This window comes from Callorhinus ursinus, unplaced genomic scaffold (assembly GCF_003265705.2).
Source record: "Callorhinus ursinus isolate GAN/ISIS: 27379988/994484 unplaced genomic scaffold, GSC_fseal_2.0 scaffold21, whole genome shotgun sequence".
Classification (NCBI taxonomy): domain Eukaryota; kingdom Metazoa; phylum Chordata; class Mammalia; order Carnivora; family Otariidae; genus Callorhinus; species Callorhinus ursinus.
This window is the reverse complement of record NW_027397083.1, coordinates 4171375-4196828: the sequence shown is the minus strand read 5'-3', so window position 1 is coordinate 4196828 and position 25454 is coordinate 4171375. Positions and strand designations below refer to the sequence as shown.

At 57.3% G+C, this 25454-nt stretch overlaps 2 protein-coding genes across 9 annotated transcripts; one reads left to right on the top strand and one right to left on the bottom strand.

The window, feature by feature from the left end:
- Nucleotides 1-8544: 8544 nt before the first annotated feature.
- SLC39A13 (solute carrier family 39 member 13) lies at nucleotides 8545-16283 on the top strand. 8 transcript variants are annotated; one of them, XM_025879195.2, is made up of 10 exons: nucleotides 8546-8704; nucleotides 10184-10492; nucleotides 12169-12282; nucleotides 12580-12704; nucleotides 13092-13196; nucleotides 13312-13401; nucleotides 14168-14218; nucleotides 14534-14662; nucleotides 14848-14947; nucleotides 15050-16283. In XM_025879195.2, the coding sequence occupies exons 2-9, from the start codon at nucleotides 10192-10194 to the stop codon at nucleotides 14908-14910; spliced, it is 978 nt and encodes a 325-aa protein (XP_025734980.1). In that variant the 5' UTR covers nucleotides 8546-8704; nucleotides 10184-10191; the 3' UTR covers nucleotides 14911-14947; nucleotides 15050-16283. The 8 variants fall into 8 exon arrangements, with proteins under 8 accessions (XP_025734977.1, XP_025734980.1, XP_025734976.1 ...); XM_025879191.2 differs by having other exon boundaries at nucleotides 14534-14666; XM_025879193.2 differs by having other exon boundaries at nucleotides 12565-12704.
- Nucleotides 16284-18528: 2245 nt separating this feature from the next.
- On the bottom strand, nucleotides 18529-25089 carry PSMC3 (proteasome 26S subunit, ATPase 3). Its single transcript, XM_025879054.2, has 12 exons — nucleotides 24838-25089; nucleotides 24496-24579; nucleotides 23576-23701; nucleotides 23049-23153; nucleotides 22877-22939; nucleotides 22479-22616; nucleotides 21884-22027; nucleotides 21614-21762; nucleotides 20194-20290; nucleotides 19829-19974; nucleotides 18894-18975; nucleotides 18529-18717 (listed from the first exon to the last, which is right to left on the bottom strand). The coding sequence occupies exons 1-12, from the start codon at nucleotides 24910-24912 to the stop codon at nucleotides 18607-18609; spliced, it is 1320 nt and encodes a 439-aa protein (XP_025734839.1). The 5' UTR covers nucleotides 24913-25089; the 3' UTR covers nucleotides 18529-18606.
- Between the last annotated feature and the right edge of the window lie 365 nt (nucleotides 25090-25454).

Below are 25454 nucleotides of genomic sequence, written 5' to 3'. Positions count from 1 at the left end.
AAGCACCCACTTCCTCCCTCCTTTCCCTTTCACCTGCCTGAGGTGGGGTGAGAACCTCTGCTCCCTGCTCTTCTCTGCACCCCCAGGGCCCCTGGCCTTGCTCTGACCTGTCCTGATCTGGGAGAGCATTAGAGCTGGGGTTCCCAGCCCTACCCCCAAGGCACGCCCTCTGCGAGAGAGACCTTGGAGGCCCAAACTCCCTCCTTGGCAGGACTCCCCACTGCTGTTCACACCCCTCATGCCCTCACGCAACACCCCACTTCTGTCTGCAGACAGCCACACCCATCTGAACCACCGGTGGCTTTCGCCAGGCACTTTACTCACTAGCATCTCATAATCCTCACAGCTGCGACTGTCCTTACCCCCATTTCAAATATGGACAACCCCGAGGCGCAGAGGGGAGGAAGGCCAGCGGGCCAGAAAGGAGCAGCTCGGAGATGAGAGCGGAGTTCTGTCCGCTAACCTGCTGGGGATCCTGTGCGGACCATGAGGCAAAGCAGCACCTCTTTGTTTGGAAAAAGACTTTGAGGGCGCCTGGGTGGCTCAGTCGTTAAGCGTCTGCCTTCGGCTCAGGTCATGATCCCAGGGTGCTAGGGTCCTGGGATCCAGCCCCACATCGGGCTCCCTACTCAGCAGGAAGCCTGCTTCTCCCTCTCCCACTCCCCCTGCTTGTGCTCCTGCTCTCACTGTCTCTCTCTGTCAAATAAATAAATAAATAAATCTTTAAAAAAAGAAAAGAAAAAGACTTTGAGCCTTTGGGGATGTCACTGCTGCCCAGGCCCTGTGGTCATGGCCTCTTCCTAGCTTCCCCTGCCCTGTCTCCATCGCCAGAGTCTCTTGCTTCTCCTGGTCCAGGTTGTAGGATGTCAGAGCTGGAAAAATTCCAGCCTCGGGTGCCCGTGAGAGCAGAGAGTATAAAAGCGAGAGAAAGGTGAACAGTCTCCTGAATCAAACGCTATCCGTGCTCCTCCTGGCTCTGGCCCTGCGCATGCACACCTAAGCAGGGGCACTTAACCCCCTGGGGAGAAAGCCCTAGGGGAGCAGTGTTCCCTGACAGTTAGAAGCAAGGCATTGGTGCCAGACATTCATGGGTTTAAATCTCAGCTCTACAACAGAGTCCATCCCCTGGGTAAGGGACTGAACCCCAGAAGAGAGAGAAAAATGCTTCTCCTGGCCTGGAGATTTCACAGAAGGGAAGTTTGTTTCTAGAAGCCAAGGGCTCAGCCCCTCTTCATGCATGGTCTCATGTAGCCTCGTAACAGCTCTGACAGGTTGGTACTATTATTATAACTCCCATTTACAGATGAGGAATCTGAGGTGAACGAGTCTTCCCCAGGTCACACAGCCTGGCGGGGGCTTGAACCCCAATCCTGAGTAACTACAAGTCAGATGCATTTACACTGGCCTCAGAGAGGTCCCCCTCCTTCTCTCCTAGGAACAGTTGTTCTCTGCCACCGCCAACCCACAGGGTCCGGGGCCCTGAGTGACAAGTTCAACCATGACTGGATGGCCCTGCCCAGCTGTGGTGCAGTCCCCAAATGCCTGACTGCCTTTGGGTTGGGCTTGCGGATGGCTTCCTGGGCACGCAAGGGGTTGGGACCAGCTGCAGCAGGGACTCCTCCAGGCGGTTCTCCGGCCATGTTGTTTGGGGCCACCCTACCCTGTACCCATGATGGGTGTCTGACTCTCTCCCGTGGAGGGGTGTAAGTCTTTCTGGGGGCCTGCCGGTAAGGCAACCAAATGGAGAAGCCAGACTTGAGCTTCTCTCTTGTGTAGGCACCTTCCAAGGCCCTGGAAGAGACCTCAGCAAATTTGTATTGTGATTTTGTAGTCTTTTTCGTAAAGACTCAAATTGTATAAGCATCGCGCTCTACGAAACCTAGCTCTGTCCCCAGGCTGGGGACAGTGGAAAGCGTTCCATCCTCCTCTGCACTTGCATTGTGTGACCTTAGGTGAGACCCTCACTTTCCCATCTATGCAAGGAGAATGAAGCCTGGCGTCAGGCGCGTACAGCAGGACCAATGAGAAGGGCTCGGGGTACCCATCCTTTACAAAAGGCTCAAATCCTCCGAGGGCTTTCACCAGCCTCCACTTGTTCCGTCTCCAACAGCCCCGGGAGGAGTAAGTGGAGCCTCCTACCCCCACTTTCCAGCTGAGATCACGGAGGCTGGGAACTGAAGGCGCAGACCGGAGCCCCTCCTTCCCCCCCCTCCCCGCCCCGGGATCTCCACCCAGTATGCCGAGCCCGGCGTGGGGCAGTGGGGAACAGAGGGTGCGGAGACGGCGCGGCGGGGGCAGGGGGAGGAGGCGGCGTCCCGCACTGTCTCACCGCAGGACCGACCTCGGCGCTTATCTGCTCGCGCAGCTTCCGCCCGCCCCCCCCAGCCCAGCCCCCCGCCGCAGGCCGGGCCCCCGCCCCCGCCTCCGGAGCGCCGGCCCGAGGGCCCCTCCCCGGGCGCCCCGCCCCCAGGGAGCGCCGAGCTGCCGCGGGCCGCTGCCCCGCGGAGCGGAGAGGGGCCCGGCCCCCAGGTGAGGAGCCGGAAGTGATCAATAACTCCGGGGGGGGGGGGAGCGGGGGCACCGGCGCGGGGCGGCCTCCCTCCCTCAGCCCGCCGCCCCGGGCCTCCCCTACTGAAGCTGGGAGGGAGGCTACGAGGGGAGAGGAGCGGGGTCCCCAAAATCCCCGGGAGCAGGAGGAGCGGCGGGGTGGGCCTACGCGGGGTTCTGAGGGACACGAGCCCCCCCAAACACACGCACGCGCGCGCACTAGCAACGCCCATGGGCGTCCCTGGCACAGATGTGGGAGGGAAGAGAGAAGTGGAGACACCTTGGAGAAAGTGAAAAGCCAGCCACAAAATCGGGAGGAGACGCCCGCCACGTGCAACCGGCAAAGGTTAAGCATCAAAAATACATAAAGAACTCTTGCAAGTCCATGGGGGGCGGGGGGGGATAAAAAAAGAAACAAGGAATCTGGCAGAAAAATTGATAAAAGATATAAGCGGGCATTTTTAAGAAGAGGAAGCACACGTGTTCAGTGAATATCTGAGAGATGCTCAAGCTCATTGGTGTCGAAGGAACCACAAAGACGGACCAGGGTGGGATGCTCTTTGACACCCCTGGGAGGACGAAAATGAACAAGCCGGACGACAGCACCACGTGTTGGAGAAGAGATAGAGCTGCGCAATCTCCAGGGCATTGCTAGTCAGCTCTGCAACCACTAGAGAAAACAATCTGGCGTTATCTCATAAAGCGGAGGCCCAGCCTGTCTCCACACCCACACCCCCCAGGCGTAAAATCAAGAGGACCTTGGCAGGTGCTCTAAGACACCCGGGCAAGAACGTTTAAAGCTGCTCAGTTCTTAATAGCAGAAGTCTTGAAATAGCCCAAAAGTCCACGGACAAGAGAGTGGGGAAATAAATTACAGTGGATTCATCCACACAGCGGCACATGGTTCAGCAGCTAAGCAAGCAAATGAACCAATTTCACATAATAACATGAATGAATCTTAGTACCATACTGCTGAGTGAAAAAGCCAGTCCCAGAAAACAAATACTTGCCCTTCCTGTGAAGTTCAAAACCAAGCCAAAACATATCTCTACAAATAGCAATGTTGGTTCCTTCCTTTTAATACTTTTGTTATTAGGAGATGACAGAAGACTTAAGAGTAAGTCTGAGAAATTATGAGAACCTGTAAAAAAAATGTAGTTGATTTACCAGGTATCAAAGGAATACATAAAAATAATTTGCCTTCCTGTGGGTTATCAATAAATCATCCAGAATGTAATGGGAATTATCCTATTCAAAATAGCTGCAAAAATGTAAGATACTTTAAAGCAAACGTATTAACAATTATGCAGGTCCTATATGAAAACAATTGTAAAATTCACTGAATAATGTAAAAGAGAACCTTATAACAACTTTTATTCTCCTTAGTCTTAAAAAGAGACAAGCGGTGCCTGGGTGAGTGGAGCATGCGACTCGATCTTGGGGTTGTAATTTCAAACTCCACATTGGATGTAGAGATTACTTAAAAATAAAATCTTTAAAAATCAATCAATCAATAAGTCAAATCAAACAATATTGTCCAGGCATACAGGTATATGAGAAAACTCATTAAAAAAGAAAAAATTGATCATTGCAAAATTCAGGTTCCCCCAAGAAGGAGGCAGGGAGATGGAATGGGGAAGGGGTGACAAGGAAGAAAATACCTCAATAAACACATACATTAAGTACAAGAGGGCCCTGCAAAGGCCCAGATGACCGTGCATAATACAGAAGTATCTGCATTTGCGCTCCTGAAGGGGAAAGAAAGACATTAAATTCATTTGGACAGATTTTTATTCAGGGTATAGGCAAAAGCTTGTCTTTCCTTCCAGAAGCCCACAAGGGCGGGGGGGGGGGCAGGGATGCGTGTGCATGCAGGAGACGGGGCTAAGAACCCCAAAGGCACACAACACTGAGGGCCTTCAGCCTGGACAGATCCAGAAAGCTTCAGGAGGAAGGGGCAGCCTTGTAAACGTGCTGGATTTCAGTCAATAGATGGCAGAAGGGGAAGAACATGCCAGGCCTGCCAGGGGATGGGAAGGGGCTTATAAAGGCAGAGAGGTCAGGGGCGCCTGGGTGGCTCAGTTGGTTAAGCGACTGCCTTCAGCTCAGGTCATGATCCTGGAGTCCTGGGATCGAGCCCCACATCAAGTCCCACACCGGGCTGCCGGCTCAGCAGGGAGCCTGCTTCTCCCTCTGACCCTCTCCCTTCTCATGCTGTTTCTCACTCTCTCTCTCAAATAAATAAATAAAATCTTTAAAAAAAAAAAAAAGAAAGAAAAGTCAAGAAAATAAAAATAAAGGCAGAGAGGCCGGACAGAAAGTAATGAGGCTTGGTTGCCCATGGGCTGCCCAGGAAGGGTGGCTAGGGGAAAGGGGTGGTGCTGTGGAGTTGCTGGGGCATCATCTGGCCAGGGCTCAGGATCTGGGGGAGAAAACACTCCAGAAACTCACTAGGAAGCTGAGGCTACTCTAGGAAGAATGACTTGAGAGAGGGTTAAGGTCAGGGGTTCCGCAGGGGCAGGTTTGGTTGTGGAGAGGTGGAGCCCAAGTCCATTGTAATAACAGCCTCATTTCAGCTGTGACCTTGGACAAGGTGATTGTAGCCCTGAGCTTCAGATGCCTTTCTACAGAGGTTGCTGCCGGCCCATGGACCCCACGGAAAGCCCTGAGAAGGAGAAGTCCACATTCTGGAAGCAGAGAAACTGTGCATCAACCCCCAGCCTAGAGCATCCAGCACTGCACAGTCAGAGGAGGGCGAAGGTCATCTTAACACTGACAACTCCAGGCCATGGTGGTCTTGCAGCCACCACCTTGTCAGCAGGCCCGGGCCCAGGGGCAGTCCTACCTTCAGGAAATAGAGGGGTGAGACCTGGTTGCTGAAAAAGCCCCCACTAAAGATACCAGAGCCGGGAAGAATGTGTGAATGTGTGGCTCAGACTGAGCCACCCAGGCACCCCCTCCTTTTTTTTTAGAGGTGGGGGAGGGACAGAGGGAGAGGGAAAGAGAGCATCCTAAGCAGGCTCCACGCCCAGCACAGAGCCCCACGCAGGACTCGATCTCATGACCCTGAGATCATGACCTGAGCCGATATCAAGAGTCAGACGCTTAACCGACTGAGCCACCCAGGTGCCCCTGTAACATTTTCTTTATACCCATGTATTCACACATGTGAATGATGATAATATCTAACCCTGAAGTAGAACTTCTCATATGCCAGGCATAGTTCTAAGTGCTCTGTGTATATTCATTCATTTACTCCTCACAACAATCTGATACCGTAATCCATTTTACAGATGAGGAAACTGAGGCATAGAAAGTCAAGCATTTTGTTTAAACAATTTATTTATTTATTTATTTATTTGAGAGAGGGTTTGTGTGTACTCGTGTGTGCCCGTGAGCAGGGGGAGGAGCAGGGGGGAGGGAGAAGGAGGGAGAAAAAAATCTGAAGCTGACTCTTAGCTGAGCATGGAGCCCAATGTGGGGGCTCAGTCTCACAACTGTGAGATCATGACCTGAGCCGAAACCCAGTCAGACACTCAACCGACTGAGCCACCCAGGTGCCCCAGGAAGTCAAATAATTTGCTCCAGGAAGTCTGGTACAAGAATCTGACAGCCTTAGCAAAAAAGCTAGGAGGTCATAGTGTGCGTGCGTGCACACACACACGAGATTTTATACACACACAAATGCATATAAATTTACATAATTGCATAAATGTGATCATATACATGTTTTAATGTGTTTTAAATTTTTCCTTTAAAATTTTTTCCTCCCCAACCATGGAATCCATGTTATCACCCAATGTATGATTTTCTATATTTTTTACTTATTCACAATTATACATGGACTTATAGATACCTATAAACACGTGTACTTATACAGGGTTTCTTTTGTCATTTTTTTTAAGTAGGCTCTGCGCCCAGAGTGGAGCCCAATGCAGGGCTTGAACTCACGATCCTGAGATCAAGACCAGAGCTGATATCAAGAGTCCGATGCTCAACTGACTGAGCCACTCAGGCAGCCCCCTTTTGTCATTATTTTAAAATAGTAGATCGGGGCCCCTGGGTGGCTCAGTCGGTTGGGCATCTGCCTTTAGCTTGGGTCATGATCTCAGGGTCCTGAGATGGAGCCCTGCATCAGGCTCTCTGCTCTGCAGGGAGCCTGCTTCTCCCTCTCTCTGTCTGCCCCTCTGCCTACTTGTGCTCTCTCTGTCAAATAATAAATAAAATCTTTTTAAAAAATAGTAGATCATCCCTGAAACAAACAATACCTTATATGTTAATAAAAAATAAAAATAGATCATATTAAATAAATCATTTCTGCATCTTTCTTTTCTCATTCATCTCTACCTGGAAGCCCCTGGCAGATCTAATTCACTGTTGTTAACAGCCACACATCAGGCCACCCACCATGTCTTTCCACCTGGTCCTCCCTGCTCGCGGTCCTCTTCTAGAGCCCCCCAACGTGCTTTGTTTCTTGACTCCATTAGGGAATCTGATGGTGGAAATTCCAGGCCAGATGAGAGGAAAGGACAGTGAGAAGGCAGCAAGTGACATTTCGGGCTGGGTCTTGCCTACCCTCCTGCAGGTGGCCCGCAGCCCTCGGCCCCCAGAGGCAGGAATGCTGACTGTGTTATTGTGAAATCATTTGTATATTGTGAAGTGCTTTGCATAGGATGGAGAGATTTGCATAAAGGGTTGGGGGGGGTGGCATCTTTGAGATCCCAGAGCAGCATCCACGATTGTCTTCCTCCCTTTGCAAAGAAACCAACCCAGGGCTTCCACTTCAGAACTCAGAGACAGGCCCAGGAGAGCGTTCTGGCAGACCTATGGGCCGGAAAGACAAGAGGCTTTCGGAGGAAAGCTGATCCCATCTGGAAGGAGTTGGGGGGGGTCTAAGAAGAGCAGACATTGGAATGTGAAGTGGAAACAGGGCACCAGGTGCAGTGTGTGAGAGCCCAGTGTGCCCTCAGAGTCCTCAGTAGGCAAGAGCCACACAGGACAGTTGAAGGGAGCTACCAAGGGAGACACAGGAGGGTCAGAGGCTTGGAGACCCCCATCCCGAGGCAATCTCTGCCCGAGCCCCCACATGCCCCATCCTGAATATTATACAGTCTTGCCTGATTCCCAGAGAAAGACTCCCACCCCCTAGAAGTGACAGGTGCTATCACATGCTCTGGGTTCGGGGACACCCAGATGCAAACCTGGCTCTGTCATCTGTGCCACTGTGTGGCCCTGGGCTAACAGTACACACCTCAATGGGATCAAAGGTCTCAGCGAGACAGTGCAAATGGAGTGAGGCACGTAGTAGTGTTCAGTAAATAATGCTATTGCTTGCTGCCCCAGGCTGGGGTCAGGCCTAGCTTCCTCCTGGTGAGGGAAGCACAAGCGACAGCTCCCCCAGGTCTGGGGTTCTGAGCAGCAGTATCAAGACACCATGCATTGGACCCCAAAGGGTTACAAGCCCTGGAGACAAAGGCCTGAGGTTCCCAGTGAAAAACCAAAGCATAAAAATAATTCGATGAGTAAGAATAAAATTCCCTCTTCTGAGGTTCCCGGGGCCAGGCCCCTCCCTGCGGCAGGCACTTCCCCTTTCCCTTGTTCATGGAGGAGCCAGGCCGCTTTGACTCAGAGCTGGAGCACCCGAGCCAGGAACCCACCCGACCCCGGCCGGGCTCCCGGCGGCACCTGCTAGCAACCGAGCGCGCCCCCGTGCGGCCGCGGGCGGGACTGCGGCCCGAGAGAGGAAGCGGCGGCCAGACCCGCAAGCCCAGCCACCCAGCCGCTCGCGGTCCCTGCGGGGCCGCCGCCCCCGCCCTCCCCAGCGGGGCTGAGCGCCTTGCCCCTGGGGCTTCCACTTCCGCCCGGCCCTCCCCGCCGTCTCCCTCCCGCGTCCGCCCGGGCGGAAGTGCGCCGGCCTCCCGGGTCCCCCACGGCCGCGAGGCGGAAGCGCGCCGCGACCGCCGCTCCCCCCCCGGCCCCGCGGCGCACTGCGCGTCGGGTTCCGGACGGGTCCCGTGTGACGTGGCCGCGCGCCGGGGGCGGCTCTGGGCTGGGGGGCCGGGAGGCCGAGCCGGGCGGGGCAGACCCGGGGCGGGGCGCGGCGCCGCTGCTGGATGGCCGGGGCCGCCCGGAGCGCCGCCGCCGCCGCCGCTGCACGGTGAGTGACCGCCCGACCCTCGGGGGCCCGCGCCCCGGGCGGGACGCCCCGGCCGCTCCCCCACGCCCCCCGACCCCCGGCCCTGCCGGCCCCGGGCTAGACTCGGGCTTCTGGCCCCCCTTCTGGCCCAGAGCCGGGCAGTTCGACTTCCTTGGGCTCCTCTTCTCCCCTGTCGCCCCGCACGTCGCTGCCCATCGCTCCCTCGCTTTCCTCCTCCGCGTCCGTCTCCCACTCTGGCTCTCTCACTCCTGACTTTGTCTTGTCTTCTCCCTTCCCTCTCCTCTCTCACTCTCCCTACCCCGTTCCCCGCTCCCCAGACTGCGGTCCCCGCACCTCTGCGTGTCCCGCCTTGGCCTCCAAGTCTGGCTTGGCCCAGTCCTGCCTTTGGCCCCCAGGGAGCCCCGGCGGGGTTCGTCAGGGTCCCCCGTAAAGGCCCGGAGCTCCTGGACGCGGGCATCTTTTCCACCCTCCCACCTCCATCAGGGGATGAGGAAACTGAGGCAGGGACATCGCTGGCTCAAGGTCACGGCCAGATGAGGCAGGGCAGACCACATTTAACCCTCACCCCCGAGTTTCCAGATTGAACTTCTCTGTTGGCTGACTCACATCCAGGTCCTGTGATCCAGCGTCTGGGAACCTTCCTTCCGGGGGTGTCCCAGGCCGCCTGCAGTATGAGGAGGGCTTTCCCGGGCCTCCTCCATTGCCAGGCACGGTCACTGGCCTTAGCAAGCTTCTCTCATCTTCACAGCCTGTGAGGGAGGCAGTTCTCCTCTCGTCCCACAGACAAGGAAACTGAGGCCCGGGGAGGGGCTTCGGGGACTTGCCCGCACTCAAAACGCTGTAGGTGCAGAGCACAGAGTTCCGGGCTGGTCTCCAAAGCCTGTGCTCTGCACATCCTTGACGCAGCTCCCGCCTGAAGGATCCTTCTCTTCGGTTCCACCTCCTGTCTGTCTCTGCACCCTGGGGACAGGGGGCTCACTGCCGAGGAGGAAGCTCTGATGGTTCTGCCCTAGCTCCGCTGCTTGCTTTCCACACCTGCACCATCCAGTGTTGCCCATCAGGCCAGACAGTGGCAGCCTCAGTCCCCGGGGTGTCCTCGCTGGAGCACATCCCGGCCGCAGAGCCTCTCCTGGCAGCTGGAGACACCCGACTGGGCTGGGCCTGCCGGTGGCTGAAGGGAACCCAGCCAGCGCCTCACCCCGTCATTAGGGAAAGTTTAGCCCCAGGCAGATACGCTGACACACAGTCTGGAGTAGGCTCGGGAGGAAAAACTGTGTGGTCCTCGGGAGTGGGGTGTGGAAGAGTAGAGCCCCTTTGCTCTGTGCACCCGTCATTGGGGTCCTCAGAGGCCCTGGGCAAGGCCGGTGGGAGAGTGGATGCCATGGCCGCTTGTCTGGGGGGAGGGTTAGGAGGCCACGTTTGCTAAGCAGGTGTGCGGCCAAGGGTGGCAGCTCACGTAAGAGCCTTTGTGTTTTTCAGCACGTGGCATGCCTGCATGTCCCTGTCCTGGCTGTGGCATGGCGGGCCGAAGGCTCCTCTTCTTCACTGCGCTTGTCCTAGAGCTCCTGGGAGGGGCTGGGGGTTCCCAGCCGGCCCCCCGGAGCCGGGGGCCTGCAGCTGCCTGTCGCCTGGACAACAAGGAAAGCGAATCCTGGGGGGCCCTGCTGAGCGGAGAGAGGCTGGACACCTGGATCTGCTCCCTCCTGGGCTCACTCATGGTGGGGCTCAGCGGAGTCTTCCCACTGCTCGTGATCCCCCTGGAGATGGGGACCATGCTGCGCTCAGAAGGTAGGTGGCTGTCCTCTGGCGCCCAGGGCCCCAGGAGAGTGGGGTCTCACGTCTGTCTGGGGTGGAGGGCAGGGATAGAACACGTAACTTCTCACCTTGTGAGACCAGGGTGCGCCACGCTCATTTGTTCGTTCACGTGTGCATTTGTTTATTCTGAAAGAATAAAAGCTACTAGACATTCACCAAGAAACAATATAGATTGTGGTTGGAAACATGGGTGCCAGGCCGCTTGGGTTCCACGCCTGGCTCTGCCACTCACCAGCTGGTAGCGTGGGGCAAGTTACTTAACTTTAGGCTCCCATCCTTAAAAATGGGGATAAATACTAGTATCTGCCTCATAGGTGCTACTGTGAAGAGGAGAGGAGCTCATACGGACGGAGCACTCAGAAGGGGGCCTGGTGCTGGGGCGGGGGGCGGCGCACCGCTATGTGCTGGTGAGCCATGTGCTGCCCCACCCTTAGTGCAGAAAAGCCCCCCCACCCAGGGCCCCTGGGTCGGCCTTACCCAGGAATACACGAGAGGCTGGTGGCGGGCCGCCTCTGGGGAGGGGACCTGGGGGACGGGGCACAGGCCCGGGGCAGAGGCTCCCCTTTGGCACCTCACACGCGGCTGTGCACTGTCGATGCACAGATGACACGTCGTAACTCGTAATGAAAACTACAGAAGACTAGATGGGTAGCTGCTGAAAGTGCAGGCGCCTGCTGCCCGTCCCAGGAGTGCGCCGTAGCAGGCCTGGCCCCGGGGCTCCAGCAGTCTGTTCGGAATGCGTGCTCCAGAGGTTTCTGCCGCCTGCCTGGCCTGGGAACTGTGCACAGATGGTTATGAGCACATCTGTGGTGCACGCGGGCTGAGGGCTGGCGCCACAGCTGTGAAGAGAGCCCTCGTGGGGCCCTGCTGCCATGGCCTGTGCAGCATCTCACCCCTCTTAGAGTGCCCCTGCAAGGTCAGCCTCCGGGGGACTGGGATTTTTAGCTCCATTTCACAAATGGGGAAACAAAGGCACAGAGGAATTCTTTGACCAGGCTGAGGTCACAGAGCCTGGAAGCGGCAGCTTCCCCTGGGATCCCACCTGACCCCCCAAGCGGCCTCTGCCCTCTGGGCCTGTTTCTCTGTCAAGCCAAGCGTTTGGAGACAGCCTTCCGGCACTTCCAACTCTTGATGCTGCAAGTCTACAAAAGTCCTTGAATCTCTGCCACTTTTCTGAGAGTAACAGTGACTGAGAAGAGAGAAATTCCCACTTAAAGAGCGCTTGCTATGTGTATTGTCATTTAATTCCCACAAGGTCCCTATCAGATAATCAGCCCCGGTTTACAGATGGGGAAACTGAGTCCCAGAAGTAACCTGCCCAGGGTCACCAGCTGTTGGGTTGGGGAGCTGGGACCCATCGGGCTCCCACACCCTGTCTCTTAACCATGAAGCCATAGTGGTTCCACAGTCGTCCAGTGGATCGTGATGTATTTCCTGCTGAGCACCCAGGCAGGGCTTGGCCTGGGGGTGGGGGTGGGGGTTGGGGGGGAGCGATCCAGGAAGGGCAGCAGGCCAAGTCCAGCCTTCTGGAAGCTTGCAGTCTGGTTGGAAATACGCAGCGCCCAGCAAGCTGGGTGGGGCAGAGGTCTGGCCGGGGGCTCTGATAGGCCAGCCCCCGAGCCCCGCATCTCCGCATCTCTGTTCTGTAGCTGGGGCCCGCCGCCTGAAGCAGCTGCTCAGCTTTGCCTTGGGGGGACTTTTGGGCAATGTGTTTCTCCACCTGCTGCCCGAGGCATGGGCCTACACATGCAGTGCCAGCCCTGGTGAGTGAGGCCACAGTCGGGGGGCTGGAGGGCAGAGGGAGCTGGTGCCCACGCCCAAGGTTGGCCTAGGCCCTGCCCGCTCTGCCAGAATGACTGGGAGAGGGGATCTGGGCATCTGGCAGGGAACTCGTCCTGCTCCAGCACCCTGGCCCCTGGGGGAGTCCCTGGGGCCCAGCTTCCCCACCAGCTAGTCCTGTCCCGCTTCCCCTGTCACTGCCCCTGACGACGTCCCATTCCAAATGGCCCCCGCTTCTGTGGCCCTGGCTTGGCCTGGCCTGTCAGTGCTGCCCCCTGCAGGTGGTGAGGGGCAGAGCCTGCAGCAGCAACAGCAGCTGGGACTGTGGGTCATTGCTGGCTTCCTCACCTTTCTGGCGTTGGAGAAGATGTTGCCGGACAGCAAGGAGAAGGAGGGGACCAGCCAGGTGAGCCCCAAGCCCCGGGGCCTGGACAGGTCAGCCTCTGTGATGTGGTGCCAGGGCCTGGAGGCGCAGGTCCTGAGTTGAGCCCTGAAAAGAGGGTCTCTTGGCCGTTCCCTCTGGGCTCTGGGAGGCTGGGCCAACTGGGAAGATCCGGGGAGTGACGACGTGGGCCCCTGCTGTGGCTTGTTCTCTTAGACTGGGAGTGACAGCGGCGTGGAAGGTGGTCAGTGGAGCCTGGGGGCACACAGCTGACTGAGCAACAGAGAAGTCTAGCTAGACCAAAGGGCTCTTTCCTGCCTCTGTGTCTCCATCTCCACTCCCCTCCTGTGTCTACCCCGGCCAAGTGGGGGAACATCTAATGTCCCCTCTCCCTCCTTCTCCTGGCCCTAGGCCCCCAGTAAAGACCCCGCTGCTGCTGCCGCGCTCAGTGGAGGCCACTGTCTGGCCCAGCCGGCTGCAGAGCCCGGCGTGAGTGCTGTGGTCCGGACCATCAAAGTGAGTGGCCCACTCAGGGCCCCCTCCTCCTGCAGCTGTCCCCCACCCCCCAACTGGCAGGCCCAGCTGAACCCTGCCCGCCTGGCTCAGCCTGGCTTCCTCTCCCCTCACGCAGGTCAGTGGCTATCTCAACCTGCTGGCCAACACCATAGACAACTTCACTCACGGGCTGGCTGTAGCTGCCAGCTTCCTTGTGAGCAAGAAGGTGAGTGGGGGGGTTGGGCCAGGTGGGCCCCAGGCCTTTCTGGTGGGAATGATGGTGCCTGTGTTGACCAGTTGGCTCTGCCTCCAAAATAGGTCTCCAGTCTGTGCACTTCCCACTCTCTCCATCACCAACACCCTCATCCAAGCCCTGAGGGCCCCTGCACGTGGCCGCCTTTTGTCTGAGCCAGTGGTCTGTTCTTACTGTGAACACTCCTTGTTGGGATTGCATACCTCTGCCAGGCTGCTAGGCTTGGGCCCTGCCCGCTTCTAGATGCTTCTCACCCACTTCTTCCCTCGGCCCTCTCTGACATCAGTGGTCTGCCTACTCTTGAGCTGGCCTAGCTCTTTTCCCTCTCCTGGCCTCCACCGCATGCTATTCTATCTGCCTGGAATGTTCTTCCTCCCACTCTTTGAAATCCTGGCTCCTTAATCCTTCAGGCCTCGGCTGACATGCACTTCCTCAAAGAGGCCTCTGCTGGCCCCTCATCTAAATGAGGCTCCTGTCACTCATGCCCATGCCACCCGGTCCATCTCCTCCCCCACAGCACCTGTCACTGTGTAATCTGGTGGTTCTTTGTGTGTTCATTCAGTCCTCGCCTCCCCCTCCAGACTGTTAGCTCTGTGAAGACAGGTTCCTTGTCTGCTGTATTTCTAGTAGCCACATGGTGTCCAGCCAGAGCACCCCGCAGAGTAAATATTTGTAAACTGAATGGACAAGTGGGTGCCTGGCCCTCGGCCCAGAACCCCACAGACTCCCTTCCCTGCAGATTGGGCTCCTGACCACCATGGCCATCCTTTTGCACGAGATCCCCCACGAGGTGTGTGCCAGAGGGTTTCTATGGCAGCAGTGTGGGCGTGGGACTTGGGAGAGGGATTTGGGGTGGGAAGCCCAGAAGCAGCAGGCTTGGGGACGAGGCTTTGGAGGCCTGGAGCTGCTCAGCCCACCAGGTTGCGGCCACCATCTCAGCTGTGTTCCAGCCTCCGGGTGGGGGTGGGGGGTGGTGGTGAATGGGGTCCCAGCCTCGGCGATGCGGCCTGGGGGGCCCAGCAGCAGGGCCAGTGCAGGGGGCTCGGTGTGCAGGTCCGTACCCGACCCCCTGGGGCCCAGAGTGATCATCTGGACCTCCCCTCAGGTGGGCGACTTTGCCATCCTGCTCCGGGCCGGCTTTGACCGATGGAGCGCAGCCAAGCTGCAGCTCTCGACGGCGCTGGGGGGCCTGCTGGGCGCCTGCTTTGCCATCTGTACGCAGTCCCCCAAGGGAGTAGGTACGGGCATGGTGGGTGGTGGCGGCAGGTGGTGGTCAGCGGAGGGGCCCCAGCCAGAGGGCACAGCTGCACTGGCCCGGTGTCCAGGCCAGGATCTGCCCCAAGTGTCCCCCGTGGGAGCGGGTGCTGCACACGGCTTGCCTGGGCCCCCAGCCGGTCGGGACTTCTGCTCCCACTGCAGAGGAGACCGTGGCCTGGATCCTGCCCTTCACCTCTGGCGGCTTTCTCTACATCGCCCTGGTGAACGTGCTGCCCGACCTCCTGGAGGAAGATGACCCGTGGTAAGCGCCCGTCACCATCGCCCCCCGGGGGTGGGGGAGGGGGGGCTTCTGGGCTCTGGCCTGTCCTCAGCGCCTCCCTGAGCCCGGCCCCTCTCCCCACAGGCGCTCCCTGCAGCAAGTCCTGCTGCTCTGCACAGGCATCGTGGTGATGGTGCTCTTCTCGCTCTTCACGGGGTGACTGCCCCTGACAGCCCCCCCCACCCCCAGCAATAAGAGACTCGGATTCAGTCTGTGACCGTGTGTGAGGCACGGGGCGAGTGCCTGAGAGCGCCCCTGACCAGATTAGAGGACGGGGTGTGCGCACGCGCGCATGCGTGTGTGTGTGTGTGTGTGTGTGTGTGTGTGTGTGTGTGTGTGTGTGAGTGACCAGAGGTACGCGTGAGACCGACACTGTGATCGTGCGCTGGGCCCAGGGCCCGATGCCCGCGCCCAGCCGCGCTGTGGTCTTGTCTCCTTAGCCCCGTCATCCGGCACTTCCCGCGGCGAGCACTGAGCAATAGCAGCCCTGCTCCCAAGCGGAGGCCTCTCCCCACCAAGACCACAGAGGGAGTGAGAAGAGCCCCAGGAGCCCAGGGCTTCGAGGAGCCCAAAGCTGTCTCCCTCTGGGGCCTTGGGGTTCCCGGCCTTCTGCTCGGGCACCAAGCCCTGGGCAGCCTGAGGGCTGAGGCTGGGGAGCCTTCTCTGCTGTGTCTGTTGTCCTGGCCCTTCCTTTGTCAGTTCTAAGGCCAAAGAAAGGAGAGGCAGGTGCTCGTGTAGCCCCTCACCCCTCGCCGCACTCAGCACTGACAGTCCCACCCAGCCCAGATGGAGCTGGGGGTGCTTCCCAAGACCTTCTCCTCGTGGCTGCCGGCCCTGGGCCAGCTCCTGTGCCCCCAGGAAATGCTCCCTGGCAGCGCCTGCAGCTTTTGCCACCTCCCGCTGCCAAGCAGCAGCCTGCAGGGCAGTGAGCAGCCCTGGGCCAGAGAGGCCTGCTGGTCCAGCTCAGGGGCGCTCGCGCTGGTCCAGGCGGAGATACCCTGGAGGCAGGAAGAGTGGGCTGTGGCCGCCCCTCCCTGCCCAGGCCCTTTTTCCTGTCCCACCACAGCTGAGGGTAGGTTGGGGGGTGGTGAGGGCCCCGCCTTGCCAGCACGCAGGAATGTGCTCTGGGAGAGCGCTGAAGCCCTAATCCCCAGCTATTTCCCTTGGCTGACACCCAGGTACTCAGCCAGCCCGCTCCACAGCCAGGCTCAGCCCTGCTGCTCAACCGTGGGCGTTCTGAGAAGCAGCCATCAAGAGGGTCTGAATGGGTTTACAGCAGTCGTGCTGTGGTTCCGTTTTTTTGTAAATAACTATAGATGATACAAATAAATATTATATACAAATTGGCTGCCTCTTTTCTGCACACCACAGTCCGTGGTCTGAGCAGGGCTTTCCTGGATGCCCTTGCTCCAGCCAGGCTGGTGGCTTTGTGTCCCCCCCCCCCAGCTCAGCGGGCCACCCTGCCCACCTTGGCATCCCCTGCCCCACTCCATCTCTTCTGCTTCATGCCCCTTTCTGAACAGTTACCCTTGCAGTGTTTCTCAGAACAGGGCGTAGCTGTTCATGCTCTACCTGGCCTGTCAGCTCTGGAGCCCAAAGCCACAAGCCTGGCACCACGCCACTGTAGCCAACAGCACCCCGAGGGTGGCTGTCCTCGTTTTATAGACCTAAGAGCCAGGGGCTTCTCCCCAGCCTGTCCCCTGAATAAACGGAGGAAGGGAGGTCCATCCACAAAGTCATCTCCAGTTTTGCTTCAGTGAAATTAAAAAGAAAGATCATGAGGTCCTTACTCCACAGATTCTCACTTCCTCTGAGTTGTAAAGGCGGCCCCGGGCACCGGGGGGTGCTGCTTCCCCACAGCACTAGCCAGAGAAGGCAGGAAGGGGAGAGCAGAGTCCCACTGTGCTCTCAGCCATCCAGGTCGGCCTTCAGGAGCCCCTGGCTGAGCACTGCCCTGTCTGTCCGTCCTGGAGGCCGCTCCAGGCTGAAGCCCCAGGCAGCAGCATCCTCAGCAGGGAGTGGCTGGCTCTGACCCAGCGGCTTGTCAGCAGAAAGGGAGCCACCCCACCTGGCTGTGACAGTCCAGGGGCCCCAGGAAGGAAAGAATCCGGGGTGTCCCGCCCCCACCCTCCCCTTGGTGGCACTGGGACTTCCACCCGTGTTGAGCCCTTCCAGGTGACAGGTACACATGCAATCACAGGACTCAGCCTGCCCGGGGGGAGGCAGTGAGGCCCCCGTTTATGAGTGAGGAAGCTGGTGGGGTGTGGGGGGGTGGGGGACTGTGGGTTCACTGCAGTGCCACGGTCAGGAGGTGAATGCCCTAACTGGTCAGGAGAGGGACCAGAGAATGCAGAAGTAATGGCGGCCAGAGTCTGTCCCTGGCCAAGTCTGTCCCCGAATAGGGGGACAGTAACCAGAAGCCCTCGGAGGCTGTACTGGGAGCGCCTTGGGCAAGGAGTGGAAGTCAATGGGACTGCCAAGGGGATCACCCCTGCGAGCACTGGCACACTCTGGAAGGCGGCCTGGAGGCGACGGGACTCCAGGGCTGGAAAGCTAGCCAGGAGCCGAGCCCTCCAGGTAAGCGGGCTCTGTCAGTAGCTCACTGTGGGCATGTCCATTCAGGGAGAGGGCAGGGAAAAGGAGTGTGGAGGGGCTTTTGCTAGGGGGCAAGTAAGAGCTGACAGGAGTCCTGAGCAGCTCTTACTCTGGAAGGCATTCTGGGGTCCCTGAAAGCAGACGTGCTTTACTGTCCTGGGTTTTTAAATCCCAGCTATGCCGCCTGAGAGCAATCCTGGCCCAGCTGCCCACACACATCTAGGAAGTGGGACTACCCCACTGGGGGCTGCTGGAATAACTAGATCCAGTTATGCACAAGATCCACTGGGCATGGGGCCCAGAACAGGCCCTCAGTGAACCACACGAGGCCAGCTACAGGGGAGCTGGAAGGTTGAATGGAGAGGAACAACGAGATACTCGAGGAAACAGACAGGACATAGGACCTGACGGGGAGCGGGGCTGATGGCGGAACTGGGCGGTGGGGGAGAACACACTGTGACCAAAGGTAGGCCCAGAAGGGCTCTCAGTGCTCTTGCTCAAGGTTCGTTTCTCAGCAGGAGGGAATGAGCCAAGAGAGCTAATGGGGACGTGGAGAAACAGGAGGCTCAGGGGCCAGGAAACAGGAGGAATTTCAAGGAGCAAAGACGCAGAGCCTGGCTTTACAGGGAAGCAATGATGAGGGACCAAAATGCCAAAGGAGAAAGGCGGGCTTCTTTCAGGGCCTCGGTTCTGGAGCTGCAGGGCCCTGACTCTAAAGTGGAGGGGTGGGGCAGGGAGCGGGAAAGGGGGTGGGGAGGGGCACAGTGGGGGGTGGGGGGTGGGGGGTGGAAGACCCCAGGCAGCAGCTGTAGCAGGCACCCATCCTTCCCAGAGGGCCTCGCCTAATGACTGCTTTGAGGCCCACAGTGGTTTCAGAGGTTCCAGGGAGCAGCACGTGGGGTGGGAGCCCCCTGCACAGGCCCCACTCCTCCTTCCAGCCAGGCCCCGGGAAAGGTGCAACAGACAGGTGGCAGGGACCTGCAACCATCTTTTATTATGGATTTTAACCAGCACCAGACCAGGGAGCAGGTGTGGTAGGCAACCTCCTAGGCGTAGTACTGCAGGTTGGCTTTCTTCTTGGCCTGCACCTCCAGGATGCCCTCCATGTAGTCCTCGTGCGTGAGTTCCGTGGCACCCCTGCGCAGCGCGATCATGCCCTGCACCCAGGACAGACAGGCTCTAGGGTGCCTTCCCGCACCCCTGGCCCGGCTCCTAGAGGCCTCGGCCTTCTGAGCCTCTCCCCCGCCCAGCAGTCTCCACCAAACACCCCATCCTGTTCAGGGAAGGGGGGCAAGAAGGCATGAAGTAACCCACTCCCCCTGCCACCACTCACCGCCTCCACACACACGGCCTTGCACTGAGCCCCATTGAAGTCATCCGTACAGCGGGCCAGCTCCTCGTAGTTCACATCGGGACTGGGGGGCCGGGGCGGGGGGGACAAACACCACAGGACTCAGTTACTTCCGGTTATGGGGAGGGGCAGGAGAGGATATCCTCCCATACTCCCCCTCGGGCAGTGAGGTCCACTCGGCCCGTGACATCGGCAAATCCCTCCCTCCCCCCCCGTGCCTGCCCTCTTCTCAGTACGAGATACAGAATGGAGGGCAGGTAGGTCAAAGCAGAGAACAGATTATTTCTGTCTTCTGAGCTCTAGCCTTCTAGAAACCTGCACCTGAGATTCCAGGGGCTGAGCAAGCCTGGGGCGGGGGAGCACAAGGATGGCTGTCCCCCCCTTTCGTCGTGCCGGCCCTGCATCAGCACAGCGCTTCCTTGGTCTCTCTTGTGCCGAGCACTTCCCTGGACGCGCCACAACCCCGTGAGGTCAGTGCCATTACCCCCAAGCACCCGACAAGGAAACTCAGGCTTCGACGGGTAATACCACCTACTGGAGGTCACACAGATCTGAGTCTAAGTCCACCCGGCCCCTGGCTGGACTTCCCAGATCCATGCTGGGCTGTGCTCATCCGCTGGGCTGGGGGAGTCAAGGAACTGAGGGCCCCCATCCTGTGCACCTTCAGACCACGGGGGAAGAAGAGGCAGGGTGACTCTAAGGAGCAGAGCACCCAGAATCAGGGCCTGGAGCCGAGCAAGATTCTATCTCAGGCTTGTGGGGAGAAACGGAGGCTGGCATGTGGAATAGCTGTGTGTGAACAGAGAGGAGAGAAGGAGTGGGCAGAGATCTGGGGACACTCAGTACAAGAAAAACAACAGAGACGGCTCTGCTGCTGCCCCTTCAGGTCTCAGTGCCTTGCTCATGTCCTTGCTCACCTGACGTTCATCTTGCGGGAGTGGATCTGCATGATTCTGGCCCGGGCCTCCTCGTTGGGCATGGGGAATTCAATCTTCCGGTCCAGACGGCCTGAGCGGAGCAGTGCTGGGTCCAGGATATCCACCCTGTTGGTGGCTGCAATCACCTGAGCAAGGGGAGAAGCAGCAACGTGAACTGAGGAAGATGGGGCTCCCAGACAGACAACAGTCAAGGCCATGACAAGCAGAGAGGCAGCCCAGGGTCCAGATCAAACAAGGGTGTTAAAGACAATCTCATTTCTAATTCTAGCTGCACTAGCTGGGTGACCGAGAAGGTGCCCTGCCCTCTAAGCTCCATTTTCTTCATCTGTGATGACAATACTCACCTTTACTTGGGTGTTGGGCTGGAACCCATCCAGTTGGTTCAGAAGCTCCAACATTGTCCTCTGCACCTCCCGGTCCCCAGCCTTCTCACTGTCAAAGCTGGGGCACACAAGAGGCCCAACACACTGATGAGGCCACAACTCGGGCAGAGCCTTCCCCTCCTCCAGCCACCAGAAGTCTAACCCAACTATCCGGGGCAGGGAAAGGTCATGCTCAACTTGGGGCCCCCAGCCCAGGACTGACACAGAACAGGTGTCAGAGACTGGAGAGGCTCCTGGTATCAGCCAGGCTGAGGATAAAACAGTGAGCAAAACCAATCACTGTCTGGGCTATCCCCCAATGAATGTGCCACTGCAAACTGAGCTAAAGCTTAGAAATATGGGATCCAGACTTGGAGTGTAAAGGGGAGCCCAAGCAGGCATCCCTGAGGAAGTATCTCTCAGGCTGAGAATACACAGGCTAGGCAACCAACCACTAAGAAACAGGAAAAGTACATTCTAGAAAAGGAACAGGTGCAAACTCTCTCCCACCAGGGCCAGATGGACTTGGATTATAGAGCGGACCTATTACCCAAAGGGATGTTGGGGCATCTGGCTGGCACAGTCGGTTAAGTGTTCTACTCTTGGTTTCAGCTCAGGTCATAATCTCAAGGTCATGAGGTCAAGTCCCGCCTCCTGCTCTGCACTCAGGGGTGGAGTCTGCTTGGGATTCTTTCCCTCTTCCTCTCCTTTCTCCTCTGCCCCGCCCCCCCCACCTCAAGTGCATGTGCTCAATTGCTCTCTCAAATAAATGGCCTTAATAAATAAAAATCTTTAAAAAAATAAATGGATGCTGGGAAGAGGTGGGGGCAGGGACAGGTCCAGGATGAAGTGGAGGGGAACAGGGACAGCCACAGAGCGGACCAGGCAGGTCATGGTAAGTCCAGCATTTATCCCAAGGAGCAATGGGGGCCCACAAAGGGTTTCAAGTAGGATGTCTGTGTGAGGGAGTGTGGGTGCATGTGAGGGAAGCAAGCAGGTATGAAAGGAACATATGGCTGGCAGCCGTGAGAATGGACGGTCAGGGGAAAAAAGCAGCAAGGAAGCTAGTTAGAACAGATTTCAGGACACAGAACGACAAGAGTAGAGTTGCCACTGTTCCAGGGGAAGGAGAGGACAGGGTGGGAAATAGCTGGAATTTAAAACAATCTCCTTGGTGGCACTCAGCACCACCCCCCATTTTTAAAGATTTTATTTGACAGAGAGAGAGAGATGGCGAGAAAGCGAACACAAGCGGGGAGAGTGGGAGAGGGAGAGGCAGGCTTCCCGCAGAGCAGGGAGCCCGATGCGGGGCTCGATCCCAGGGCCCTGGGATCACGACCTGAGCTGAAGGCAGACGCTTAACGACTGAGCCACCCAGGCGCCCCACTCAGCAACCCCTTACCGCTTAGTGCCAATGGCATCCAGCTCATCAATGAAGATAATGGATGGAGCTTTCTCCTTGGCCAGAGCAAAGGCATCCCGGACCAGCTTGGCACCATCCCCAATGAACATCTGCACCAGCTGGGGGCCAGCCAGCTTCAGGAAGGTAGCCTGGCAAAGGGGCACGGTGACAAGAGTCAGGCCAAAGGCACCAAGAGAGGTCCCTCTGAGCCTGCTTGGTAGAGCTTTAGCTTCTGCCCATTTCTTCCTCATTCCCTTCCAAAGCACTCACCTTGGTCTGTGCGGCACAGGCCCGGGCCAGCAGGGTCTTCCCCGTACCTGGTGGGCCATACATCAACACCCCTTTTGGAGGCTGGATCCCCAAGTTCTCAAACTTCTCCTTGTGGTTCATTGGCAGGACAATGGCCTCCACCAGCTGCCAGGAAGAAGTCCTGGGTGAGGAGAGTGAAGCCTGGAGGGCTCCTACAGCCTGACACTTAATGACTTCAACCCCAACCCGCAAACCTCCTAACGCCAATTCAGGGACACGGCCTCTCCTTCCCCTGCATCAGAAGGACACAGAATGCTCACTCCCACCAAGGCTGGCTACGGCCGCTCCAGGAACAGCAGGACATGGTAGAAAGGCACCAGGAGAAGAACGAGAAGCCTGAGTTCCAGTCCTGGCTCTGGTCCTAACCTTCTGTGACCCTCGAGACAAATCATTTAATCTCTCCGGACCTCAGTCTCCTTAACTGTTACATGGCACCCTCCTTCCCTCCCTGGGGTGCTATGATAAGAGGCATGTTGGCAGTAAGTGCTCTGGTCAATGAAGCAGAAAAACACAAAAGGTGGGCAACACTGCTACTAGCAGCTCGTGCCTCCCTCACCTCCTGAATCTGCTTGTCCAGGCCCCCGATGTCACTATACTGTTCTGTGGGCCTCTCATCCACCTCCATGGCCTTCACCCGAGAGTCATACTCTGTGGGCAGGGTCTCCAGGATCAGATAGGAATCTTTGTTCACACCCTGGGGACAGAGCACAAAGCCTTCAGATTTGTCCCAGCTCAAGACCTAACTGGCTGGGTGGCAGGCATCTGTAAAGAGAAAGGAAAATACAGGACTAGGGAAGACAAGAACCAAAGAGCAAGCTGATGAGCTCGGACTCCCCGGGCTGCTCTGCCAAGGTTCAGGGCCAACAGTGACCTGGGCCTGTGGCAGAGGCTCAGCTAGTCAGTGGGAGAAACCTCACTGGAAAAGCCCTGCCCAGGCTCAGGGACACCACTCACCACCAAGTCTCCTGGCTTTAGCTTTTCAGCATCCACCAACCCAATCACAGGCAAGAAGTATGTCTGTAGGAAAAATTCTAGGTTGAATTACTGCCTTCAGTAATAAAGCTCCCTAGTCCTGTCCCACCTCCACCCCTCACCCTCCTTAGTTCTACCCTTGAGCTAGCCTCACCTGTCGTGTAGAGGTTTTGATCACTGCACATTTACCCTTCCTCTGGGAATCCAGGTCAATATTGGCACCATCCTCTTCTTGGTCATTGGGATCAACATCGAGAAGCTGGGAAGGGAAAAAGCTCACGTCAAGAGGCCCCGCTCAGCCCCCTGAACTCCTCAGAGACTAGCACTTCCCAGGTGAAAACAATCCACCCCGTTCCTCAGACTAGCCCCAGGCTCAGCAAAGGTGTGGCTGATAAGCCAGGGGATTGCTAAGGTCCCTTTAAGTGTTGCTTTTCTGTCCCCCAAGGGCTCTCTACCCTCCAAGAGGAAACATGTGTGGCTTCTGAGGCCTTTTCAGGGTGTCTAGGTGTGTATATATAGCACCCTGGAAATGCCCACTAGGGAGGGGGCCCCAGGAGGTGTAGTTCTAACGTGCAACTTGGGCCTCAAAACCTTTCACCCACCCTTTTTCCAATGGCCCCATCGCAGGCTGTCCCCAAGCCCAGCTGACCCTTTTCTCTTCCCCTCCACATACACACACACCTCGATGACGTTGGACACAAGGTATGGCAGGGTCTTGTTCACTTTGATTTTCTCACTGTTCTCTTTGATCTTGTCCTTCATGGCTTGGAGTTCATGCGTAACTCGCAATACTTCACTCTTCATGATCTGGGATGAGGGCGAGTGGAAGCAAATGTTCAGCCTGGGCTCAGCTTATCCTAGGGCCCTGTAACTGGTGAGGCCCAGGCTGCCCAGGGGGCCTTCCAACATCCATTCACTCAGCTGAAGGGTGAACCTGTGTCCACATCCAGCAGAGGGCAAAACAGGCCAGTCTGGAAACCTCCTGAAGGTAGTTGTAGCAGAGGGAAAAGAGCAGGCCTCTGAATCAGACAAATACAGGTTTTAGCTTCTGCTTCTTAATTAAGGGCTGGGTACTTCACCACAGTAAAAACCTCTGTCTACTCATCTGTAAAATGAGGACTTTCTGAAAGAAAGATTCTCAAAAGTAGTATTTAAAGGCCTCGCTGGCGGGGCGCCTGGGTGGCTCAGTCGGTTAAGCGACTGCCTTCGGCTCCGGTCATGATCGCAGGGTCCGGGGATCGAGCCCCACATCGGGCTCCCTGCTCGGCGGGACGCCTGCTTCCCCCTCTCCCGCTCCCCCTGCTTGTGCTCCTGCTCTCGCTGTGTGTGTGTCAATTAAGTAAATAAAATCTTTAAAAAATAATAAAAAAATAAAGACCTCGCTGGAAAAGGCAGTCTGCTGAATCCTTCTCTCAGACCTGCCCTCCCACCACCCCGTCCCTCTTCGGGTCCCTTTTAAGGCTTAGTTTTCTTTTCACTTTTTCTAATCCGTGGGCCCTATGTCTTCCTGGAAAGGCCGAGAACAACATGAAAGACGCTGCTGGGATCCAGGGCCTGCCCTGTGGGGGCTTCGCTGCCCGCCACTGGGGCTGTGAGCCCACCTTGATCTCACTGTCCAGCAGCCGTGTGCGTTGTATAATCTCTTCTGTGGACATCTTGAGCACCTCCTCCCCGATTCCATCTTGCTGTTAAAAAAAAAAAAAATTTTTTTTTTTTTTTTAAACTCAGGTCAAGGATTCTGCATCCTCAGAGCCCACTCACAGCCTCAGCTTCCCCGCCCATAAAACCAAAATGAAGGAGTCGAGACCCTTGCCCACATTCCAAGCGGCCCCGACCCCGGGACCAGGCCAGACCTTGACTCCCCCAACCACTTCCTACCCTCCCGCCACAGGCGTCTTCCCGTTGGCCCCGGCTCCAAGGCCCCCAACTCTCCCAGCGCGCACCTCAGCCTCATCCCACACGGTCGCCATCTTCTCCTGCCGAGTCACTGGACTCTCGAGTTTCGGCAGCAGATTCATATCCCGAAGGAGAAGACCGAAAATCGGACTGGAGAGAAACTTCAGCCAGGATTAATACTATCTTTCTGAAGGCCTGCTCCTGACTACTGGCGAACCTCTCTCTCCAATTCCTGACTCTTGACCGAATTAGTTCCGGCCGCCACTGCCAGAACGAATCTGCTTCTCCGATTCAAAAGACCAAGCCCGGGACACAGGACCCGCCCCGCCGCCGCTCCTGAAACGTTACCACCCTCGTCCAGTTTAAGCCGGGAGCGACAGGTGGATGCGCTATTGGTCGGTGCGCGCAATGGGCGGAGCCTGGATGTAAAACCGGAAGGGGAGGGAGAAGCGATGGGAACCTCGAGGGCCCTTGGGAAATGTAGTCTTAATCTAGCCAGTAATTGAAAGGGCGCTTTGGAAGGAATGATTCGACCTCAGAATCTGGCGCAGCTAGGAATTAGGGGATTCGCGAGATGGCTCTGCTTCCCAAACCATAGGCAACATACGCCAGCCGTGTGCAGAGAGCCAAAAAAAGGCATGCCCAAGGTTACCAGAGAGAATCA

Bases quoted from the DNA above. Each gene is read 5' to 3' on its own strand.
- SLC39A13 (XM_025879190.2), top strand. From the start codon at position 10,192: ATGCCTGCATGTCCCTGTCCTGGCTGTGGCATGGCGGGCCGAAGGCTC. The intron at 12,283-12,564 runs GTGAGTGAGGCC...CTGGCCTGTCAG, and splicing joins CACATGCAGTGCCAGCCCTG to TGCTGCCCCCTGCAGGTGGT. The intron at 13,402-14,167 runs GTGAGTGGGGGG...CCTTCCCTGCAG, and splicing joins GCTTCCTTGTGAGCAAGAAG to ATTGGGCTCCTGACCACCAT.
- PSMC3 (XM_025879054.2), bottom strand. From the start codon at position 24,912: ATGAATCTGCTGCCGAAACTCGAGAGTCCAGTGACTCGGCAGGAGAAG. The intron at 18,976-19,828 runs GTGAGCAAGGAC...CCGGCCCCCCAG, and splicing joins TCCCGCAAGATGAACGTCAG to TCCCGATGTGAACTACGAGG. The intron at 18,718-18,893 runs GTGAGTGGTGGC...TCCTGGGTGCAG, and splicing joins AGGCCGTGTGTGTGGAGGCG to GGCATGATCGCGCTGCGCAG.